The 10,279-nt window shown below is 42.1% G+C and overlaps 1 protein-coding gene across 1 annotated transcript in view; it reads right to left on the bottom strand.

Moving 5' to 3' along the window:
- Positions 1-817: 817 nt before the first annotated feature.
- Positions 818-10,279, bottom strand: part of wnt6b (wingless-type MMTV integration site family, member 6b) — a 50,989-nt gene continuing 41,527 nt past the window's right edge. The window contains exons 3-4 of the mRNA XM_015966763.3: positions 3,881-4,185; positions 818-2,398 (exon numbers count right to left, since the gene is read on the bottom strand). Coding sequence (XP_015822249.1) covers positions 1,937-2,398; positions 3,881-4,185 — 767 coding nt within the window. The 3' untranslated portion in view covers positions 818-1,936. The remainder of the gene's footprint in view (positions 2,399-3,880; positions 4,186-10,279) is intronic.

Here is a 10,279-nt window from a genome sequence, read left to right as displayed (position 1 = left end):
TGTGTGTGTGTGTGTGTGTGTGTGTGTGTGTGTGTGTGCTCTGTCTTCTCGATCCCCAGTGACTCGTGGAGGATGGCTGCTTATACTGAGCCAGGATCCTCTGGAGGTTTCTTCCTGTTAAAAGGGAGTTTTCCTCTCCACTGTCGCTAAATGCTTGCTTAGTATGAGGATTGCTGTAAAGTCACTGACACTAGTCAGTGACTTGATGCAATTTGCTGGATTCCTTATATAGGAAACTTTTTTCTGATTGGTTTAATGAACTGACCTGGATTGGAATGTTTACTATGTGAAGTGCCTTGAGAAGACTCTTGTCGTGATTTGGCGCTATATAAATAAAGTTGAATTGAATTGAAAATTGAACTTTGTGGCAAACCAACAATAAAATGACCAAATTAGAAAATCTTCTCTGTTCACTCAGAGACAAAATACAGTCGTGTCCTTTTACTACCAAACATCAGAAACTAAATTACTGTCAATTAAAGATTATAGAGATAATTAGCATGCATGCACAAAGTTGTGCATATGTTTTGCACATGAAAACTCACACACGTGTTTGTCTTGTGATACTTGTGAGGACCATTCACTGACCTACTTTCATGTTTGTTACTACATTATGCCTAACCCTAACCAATCTATTCCTACCCCTACCTGACTAACTACCTCTAAAAATAACAAGTAGAGTTTGACCATATGAGGACACAGAAAAATGTCTTCATTTCTTGGGTGAAAACGGAAACTTTGTCCTCACAATTCATATACCCACACACACACACACACACACACACACACACACTGATATCCACACATACATGCAGTATCAAATTAAAACATCCAAAGTGCATCACTTTATTAGCCCTGTATATCATATATCCTCAACAAAATATATCTTGTACATTTTCTAGAAACCAAAACAAGTTACAGAAATAAAGATTCCTCTTTGGGGTAAAGGGAATCGTAAGTCCAGGATGGTTTTCTTCTAAACGCTGCTGAGTCTATAGCGTCCGCTGCATCCCAAAGTGCTTCTGAGTGAGATGGACGAGAGTAGTCATTTTGAGTCACATAAATAAAGGTCTTAGCAAATCAAATATATACCTGTAAAGAAATGTGTTGACAGCATTACTAAAAATGTACACTTTGAAACATTTGCTCTTTTTCAGGAAATTTTGACAAAGATGCAAAATATTGTTTGTACTTAAACAGATATTATCTATGTTTTTGTTGCATTAAATTTACTACAGAAACAAACAACTGAAATTAAATGTGTCCATGGTGGTAATCTATTAATATGTTCCTGTTAAAGTATTATTAATCTAAAAAATACTTGGACTACACTCTTAGATAATGGTAACTACATGAAAACACATAATAGTAAAAGAAAGTACTGATATTTGAACCATAGTGGGATTACTTATCTTTTTATTGTCCTACAGCAAGTTGTAGTAGATAGGACACAATGCCTCTGAAAATTTTAAATAACAGAAAAAAATTGCTGATATATCTGTAAGAGGTTTAATACCCATTCTGGTTTTTGATGCCAGTTTTTAAAATTGAGCACATCGGGAAAATTATTTCTAAAACCTCTTTAGTTTTAGAGCAACACAAAGCTCTGCTGCTGATGGGTGGCAGAGAGTCGACTGTGCCAGCTAGACTAGAATAGATCCTCTATACATAAGGCTCGTAGTCCATAACACAGAACATTCTTTGGTCCTTTGTCATAAAGCAGAAAAGGAAAATAAAAGGTTCAGGGAAGGAACTTGTTTGGCTAAATGTTCACACCTCATAGGAACCAAAGTTTCAATTTCACATGAAACCTTTGTGAAAAAGACATTTCAAAGGCATCACCAAACAGGTCCAATTCCTTTCCTTCCTTCAAACCAGCAAGACTAAAACAAGAACCCTAAAATTTTCACTCTGATTACTCTTCAGCGCTAGTTCATCAGTGACAAAGACTAAGCTCCTTTCGTACCATGCACTTCTTACACTGGACGACGCAACACCAATGGAAGCGGCACAAGCAGTTCTCCTGAAACACCACAGTTTCTTCCCTGTAGCCTCTCTCGCAGCACAACAAATCACAGCCGCTGATGTCCATGGCTGTGCTGTTGCACATGCGGCCTCGTGTTCCAAGTGAACCTGTTTTTCGATTCGCAAGGCAAAAATCTGGAGACTCGTCGGAGTATATCAAATCCTGCTTGTCTGGCGGTTTTATGTTGTGCCCGACTGGTATCAGGGTCTTCCCGTCATTGCCACCCATCACCTTGGAAGCGCCGTTGAAGCGCTCAAGCAGACGGTCACCAACCTCACGGAAATGAGGCATCTTTTTCCAGCACGTACGCAAAGTGCACGAGCCCGACAGTCCATGGCACTTGCACTCAGTTCGCATGTAGAGCTTCACTGCCTAGTAGTGGAAAAAAGAAAAAGTGGAAGAAGGGGATGTTTGGTGTTGGTGGACGGGGAAAAGAGAGGTGAGAGGTCAATGAGGTGAGAGCATACTGAAAAGACAAAAAAATAATTAAAAATAAAAGCAACAAGAATCAAAGAGATGCAGGACTGTTTTTCACAAGTGACAAGGAAAAATTTAATATTCTTTTTCCATAGGACTCAGAGTCACACACAAACACACACACAAACTGATAGATAGGTAAGATAAAAGCAGACGCTATTCCGAAGGAATTTTTCCCCAGCCCCCTTTCCATCCATGTTGCCTCTGGCCTTCCTACATCTAACAAGCCTTGACAACAGATCATTCACTTATACTGCACATAATTAACCCATCACACACACACACACACACACACACACACACACACACACACACACACACACACACGCACGCATGCACGCATGCACACACACACATGCACACACACACACACACACACACACACATGCATGCACGCACACACACACACACACACGCATGCACACACACACACACACACACGCACACACACACATGCACACACACACACACACACACACACACGCACACACACACATGCACATACACACGCGCGCATGCAAACCTGTCTATTTAAACTGACACACAAACTGGCAGAATGGGTGCACACGCATGCATGCACACAAACAGAAATGTGAACACATCGCAGCAAGTTTATTTCTGAGCCTCTGGGAATTTGAGTGCCTTTTTTCCCTGGTTTGTCACTAATGCTACAATTGGACAACATCCCACAATCTGCCTCCTCCCTTCTGCGCCCCTCCACCTTTTTTTGACCCGAACCTAAATTAACTTAATAACTAAATGTGGTTGTTGTGCAACAAGTCTGAGAGTACACAGTAATACATTTAGATCAAGAACTTTTATAAAAATAAAAGTAAAAAAGCATTTTAAGCTTCGCCTTTCTTTTTCAGAATTTTGTCTGAAGCATCACTCATTAATTGTTGCCAACCTTGACTAAATCATGGCAACACATTTGAGGTTAACCCTCTCAGGCTCAAAATAAGTTCTGATAAAAGGACGAACAACTAAGTCCTTCAGGGGTACTTCTGAGTTAAAAAATGGTCATGAAATAAGTATGTGGAGTAGCCAGGAAGGTAGGTTTTAACGTTGAAAATCTGCCTCCAGAGGGTTAAAGCTTCTTTAAAGATATTGTAAATGTTCAAAACGACATGCCTGGGAGGCTTGAAAGCAAAACATGTGGCACGCTCTTGTTTTTTGTTTCAGAAACCCGAGTCTTGTAAGAATATCAGTTTGCGGTGCTGCACAAATACAGCTAGAGGCGACATTTTCTGCTTTGCATGTTCATGGAATGAAAAACGAGCTCCAAAGAGCAAGACGCACCTTTGCATTTAAGCTGCCTTCAACAGCACAAGTAAAAATCTTAAAGCATTAATTTAAACTCGTGAAGGTTTGTCTTACCAGTCTACCAGCCTCGTTATTGTGCAAGTTGATGAGCGTCCTTATGTCACTTCTGCCTCTTCTCCTCTTGGCATCCATAAACTGTTTGGACTTTTCATAACCAAACTCCACGTCGTCTCCACAGCCCCCCCACTCCCACTTAACACCATCCCCAGAAGAGGACGATGAAGGTGGCCTTGGGGGAGCTTTGTTTCTCATTGCTTCACAGCCACACTGCAGCAGGTCTCCCATGCTGCAGGCTTGGGTCACAGCGTGTGTCACACCAGCTGCTGTGATGGCATAGACGAACGCCGTTTCCCGAATATCTGCAGTGGGAAAAACAATGCAAACAGCGTTAGCCAATGCGTGCACTTCTAGTCATCCTCTAATGTCTAACATGGTTTGTTCATGCAATTAGACAATTGAGACAGCTGTTGCATCCAGTAGAACTTGGTTTGCATTATTTTAATGTAAGCACGCTACAAAATGTTTAAAATCTGAAAATACCCCAAAATATTTAACCCTTTGATGCAGAATGGTCACTACAGTGGACAGGTACTCAAAATTGTTATTTGTTTGTTTTTGCTATTAAGCACAGCTGTTGAAGACTTTATTGTATTTGAGCCCCTCCATTTGGACTTCAGTAAGTCAAGCCAACATATTTCATGTTCAGAATGCACGCTGTCCACTGAGGTGGACGTGTAATAAATTATTTGTAAATTATAAAATTTTACAAAAAATATTTGTTGAAATTTGTTTCATTCACACCTAAAGATGAATGACAAAAATTGTTAAAAAAATCATGGTTGAAGATTTCATAATTCATGCATCAAAGGGTTAATAGAAAATCATTAAAGATTAATATTTATCCCACCATAGCTCTGCTGACCATCCATATTAATTATATTTTTCTGAATACAGCTTTTGCTAAATATAAAACAAGGACTACCGCATGGGAGCAGGACCAATAAAGTACGGAATAAATTAAGGAAGGAGGTTTTGGTCAGTGTTTTAGGTGGGTTGCTAAACACCAGGACGCAGTAGTAGCCCTTTTAAATTTTACCTCTCAGAATACCAGGACTTTTTAGTGGGTGCATACCGGTTCTGTTCACTCTGAAAACTTGATTCTGCTCTCAGCCCCCAAGTCGGAGCTTTTTCAGTGGCGGGCCCAACACTTTGGAATGAGCTACTGTTACAAATCAGACCGCCCTCCTCTGTGATGGTCTTTAAGTCTAGGCTAATACCTTATTTTTATTCCCTGGTGTTTATTTCTGCAGGATGCAGATTGCAGGTTTGCTGTCTTTATGGTTTTACGTTGTCACAGTTTTTTGTATGTCTTTATTTGTTTGTTTACAGGATCTTACATACTATAGTTTTATGCATGACTGTCCAGCATTTTGGTGACATAACCTTCTCTGGAAAGTGCTGTATAAATAAAAGTTCAGTTGAGTTTTTCAAGCCATTTATTAGGCAAAATTTTTGAAAGAAGTTTGTTTGTCTTCACGTTGTGCCAATGGGCAAGAGTCTTTACCCACATTGCCTGCTGGTGGTCGGAGGGACCGGTGGCGCCTGTGCTTGGCAGCCTTGCCTTTGTCACTGCGCCCCAGGGCAGCTCTGGCTACAATAATGAGGAAGACTTTTGTTGGTTTAGCGTCAACTTCTTGGCTAGTAGAAGCTAGCCATCAGCATTAGCAACACCACCTCATAGCAGAACTCCTTCAGGCTTCTGTTATTTGCTGAGTTAAACATTAACGTTGCAAGTCGGTGGTAGAGTGGCGTTGCTGTTATCCAATTCAGGGCAAGATTTCCAAATATCAGGAAATAAGACTCTAAAAACTATTGTCTGAAGCTCAGTTGTGATAGGGCTCACTTCTAGAGATAAGAGTGAACCAGTGTTTTTGCCCCCCAAGGCATTTATTCCTGCTAGAGACTACTGCAGATGTATTGATTAAACAAGTGTTCCACACCTTTAAACAACAGCCGTCTGCAGTCCCATCCATTCAGTTAACACAGGTCGAAGGGGATCATCCTCTGCTCAGACAATCTCTAACCCCCAGGCACCCCCCATGCAAGCACTGATTTGGGTGCAAGATTTGCAGCCATTTTTATGCATTTCTCATCATATGTTTGATCTACTATGTACGCAAACCACCCTGTTACTAAAATATTTTCATTATTATGTGTTGAAACTGGGGTCGGGTAAGGTGCACACGGTGTGACGGATAGTAGCCGGTCTGACCCTTGGCTACAGAAGCTGGCATTTGGACTGCGGAATGCCACCTCTCTGGTGGGTATGGAGTCTGAGTTGGTGTGCGAGGTTGAGAGGTTCCCACTATATATAGTTGGACTTACCTCTACGCATGGCTCTGGCTCCAGAACCAGTTTCCTTGAGAGGTGCTGGACACCACCACTCTGGAGTTGCACCCACTGAGAGACACCGAGCAGGGGTGGGCATACTAGTTGCCCCCATCTTGGTGCCTGTACATTTGGGTTTACCCCAGGGAACAAGAGGGTAGCCTCCCTCCACCTACATGTGGAGGTACGTGTCCTGACTGTGGTTTGTGCTTATGCACCAAACTGCAGTTCAGACTACACACCTTTTTTGGAGAGCTTGAAGGGTGTGCTGGAAAGCACTCCTTCCAGTGACTTCCTCGTTCTGCTGGGGGACTTTAACGCTCCCGTGGGCAATGAAAGTGAGACCTGGAGCGGTGTGGTTGGGAGGAACGGCCCCTTAGGGATGTTGTCAAGGTGAGGAAAGTGTCCTATCATGTCTTTTTGGCCTGTGGGACTCCAGAGGCAGTTGAGAGTTACCATCAGTCCGAGAGGAATGCGGCTCGAGTGGTCGTGGAGGCAAGAATCTGGGCATGGGAGAAGTTTGGTAATACCATGGAGCAAGACTTCCGAACAGCTTCGAGGAGATTCTGGGCCACCATCCGACAAATCAGGAGGGGAAAGTAGTGTGCTACCAGCTCCTCCAAATCTGAGACCTTGGTCTTGAGTCAGAAAAGGGTAGAATGTCTTCTCTGGATCAGGGTTGAGGTCCTGCCTCAAGTGGAGGAGTTTAGGTATCTCGGCGTCTTGTTCATGAGTGAGGGAAAGCTGGAGCACGAGATCAATAGGCGGACTGGTGCTGCTTCTGCAGTGATGCCGGCGTTATGGCGGTCTGCCGTGGTGAAAAGAGAGGTGAGCTGGAAGGCCAAGCTCTTAATTTACCGGTTGATCTACATTCCCACCCTCACCTATGGTCACCATCTCTAGGTAGTGACCGACAGAACGAAATTGCGGATACAAACGCCACAATGAGTTTTCTCTGCAGGGTGGCTGGGCTCTCCCTTACAGATAGAGTGAGAAGCTTGGTCTTCCGGGAGGGGCTCAGAGTAGATCTGCTGCTTCTCCACATCGAGAGAAGCCAGCTGAGGTGGCTCGGGCATCTGATTAAGATGCTGGACGCCTCCCTGGTGAGGGCTTCCAGGCACGTCCGACTGGGAGGAGACCTAAAAGAAGACTCAGGACACGTTGGAGAGACTATGTCTCTCGGCTAGCCAGGAAATGCTTTGGAATCCCCCGGAATAGCTGGCCCAAGTGGCTGGGGAGAGGGATGTCTGGGTCTCTAGACTCAGGCTGTTGCCCTCGTGACCCGACTCCAGATAAACGGAAGAAAATTGTTAGATGGATGGATGTGTTGAAAGAATTTTTGGGCAAAAAATAGAAAGCAAAGACAAAAAGTGAATCAATCCTAACTTGCTGGATTACAACATCAAGAATAATTAGTGACATTTCCATCCTCTTTTCCCAACAAAATTGCCCAAATATTTTAAAATTTATATTGCCTATCATCACATGTTTTACATGTTGATTGACTCAAAGAAGTGACAAAAATGGGTTTAATAGGTATCCATTCAGACGTCTCTCTGTCTTAATCTGCTCTGGTCCATATTTGAGGAGCATGGAACAAGATGAAAGTCTCTCTTAAGTCCTGCTACATCATTGATCCAAAGCATCACTGGATTTGTGGTGCTGAGCGGATGGCTGTTTCAGTTTAATTCACACAGATTCAAACATACACCACAGCTGGTGGTTTATTTTGGGTGGGGAGCTTAACACTCCCTGCTGAAGGAATGTGCAACTACAACTGCAAATTGATTGTGTGTCTGCCCCTGCAGGGTTGGTATCATTCTCATCCTCAGCACAACACGTCATTATCCTCAGTCGTTGTGGCTATTGTTACTCACTTGACAACAAAATACCATGATAGGATTGCAGCGTTCCACAAAGCTAAAGATAATTCTCTATTTTTTTAGCTTTTCTTTGCTTGAAATTTGTTTTCTTTGCTTTTCTTTTATTTCACCAGTAGCCTATTGTGCAATTTAATGTTTCGGGTTATTTTGAATGTAAAGAAAGAAGAAGAAAAAACAGGTAAAAGTTTGATTGCACATAGATTTCAGTGTGCACTTATTTTTGCTTTCCACGTATAATATAACATGAACTTATATCAAAAGTAAGGGGAAATAATATTTAAGGACAAGAAAACTACAGCAACTAAAATCCAACACATTTTCGACCAGTTCAGTAAAACGGTGACAGCTGCTCTTCTTCAGTGCAGATCATAAACACAAACAACAGGGAAGCTTTTTAAGCTTATTGTGATTTTAATTTTTTAGGGAAATTAAAAAAATAAATAAATAGGGAAGTATTTTTCAAGTGGCGCAGTGGTTAGAGCTGTTGCCTTGTAGCAAGAAGGCCCTGGGCTCGCCTCCCGGCCAGGGATCTTTCTGCATGGAGTTTACATGTTCTCCCTGTGCATGCGTGGGTTCTCTCCGGGTACTCCAGCTGCCTCCCTCAGTCCAAAAACATGACTGTTAGGTTAATGGGTCTGTCTAAATTGTCCTTAGGTGTGTGTGTGTGTGTGTGTGTGTGTGTGTGTGTGTGTGTGTGTGTGTGTGTGTGTGTGCATGATTGTTTGTCCTGTGTGTCTCTGTGTTGCCCTGCGATGGACTGGCTCTCTGTCCAGGGTGTACCCCGCCTGATTGCCCGTTGACCGCTGGAGATAGACACAGCCCCCCCCCAAGCTGATTTGGATCAATCCAGTAGACTGTAATGGATTGTATTTGAAGCAGCGACATTCCGCTGCCATTCTGCGCTGCTGAAGCCTCCAGTGTGGATTTGGGGTAAAGGTTAAAGGTACTAAAAAGAGAAAGTGGACAATAGGGCTGCAACAAAGGATTATTTGGATAATCGATGAATCGGATGGGGTCTCGACACGATTAATCAATTAATCGGATTACATGGGGAAATTTTTAAAAACTGCTAGGGAAATGTTTTTTTCTCTCCTTCCTTCACTTTATTAAACAGTTCAATAGAAGAAAAACAACATGCTATCACCTAAAATGCCTTACAGCTTCAGATAAGTTGCATTGCAATGCAAAAATGTAAGCATATCAACATGCATGGCATGTAAGGAAGTGTTGACTCCACCCAGCCCCTTCCATGTGTACCATGCGGTTCGCCAGACAACACCTCTTTCTGCCTCATTTTTCAAAAAATGAAAAACCAGAAATGAAGTCTTCAGAATACTTTGGAAGGGGGTGAGCAAGGCAGGATAAGGTGTATAGACAGAGACCCTAAGCTACACCTATCTGTGACCTAAAATGCTTGGTCCAAGTTAAACAGCTTCAGGGCAAGTCTCATCTGTCTTGTTTGATCTCATCTGTAGACATTTATTATAATTGGGGGTGTCAAACAACTAATTTTTAAAAGCAATTAAACATAGGCTGTGAATTAATCAAAACTAATCACTATTTCCAAAAATGACTAAAAAATTCCAAATAAACAAAAGTAAATGGATGCTGCCCTCCTTGTGATGATGCCCTGGGCAACCGCCATAAAGTCACATCAAGAAATGCTGCTGATCGTTCCAATGATCCCAAATTCCATTTCCAAAACAACATCAACAACTGAAAATTTTAGATAGACCCACATTAGGCCACATGAAAGCAACTGAACCCCAAAAATACATTAACCAGTATACATATATATATATATATATATATATATATATATATATATATATATATATATATATATATATATATATATATATGTATAACTGCACTCTCACACAACATGCCTGCAGCAAAAGTTAGGATCCCCCCCTCCCTTTTAAAAGCGTTTTCACTTCTGAGGACATTGTGGTTGTAAAGCCACATGTTAGCAGTCTGGCCCCGGTGTGATCAGCCAGTTTCTCATTTTTGATTTTTATTTTTTTCCCCGTGTCCTGTCTGGCTGTGAAGCAAACAGAAGTGGTGCCTGAATGCTGGTGACAAACCTTAAAGATTTACTCTCAGGTGGAGCATCAAGGCGTCTGCTTTTAATGTCACGCCTGATACTTAAAACTTTATTGTTATTGTTTTTGAATGCATT

Source organism: Nothobranchius furzeri, chromosome 14 (genome assembly GCF_043380555.1).
Source record: "Nothobranchius furzeri strain GRZ-AD chromosome 14, NfurGRZ-RIMD1, whole genome shotgun sequence".
Classification (NCBI taxonomy): Eukaryota; Metazoa; Chordata; class Actinopteri; order Cyprinodontiformes; family Nothobranchiidae; genus Nothobranchius; species Nothobranchius furzeri.
The sequence above is the reverse complement of the archived record's forward strand: the minus strand, read 5'-3'. Positions and strand labels throughout refer to the sequence as shown.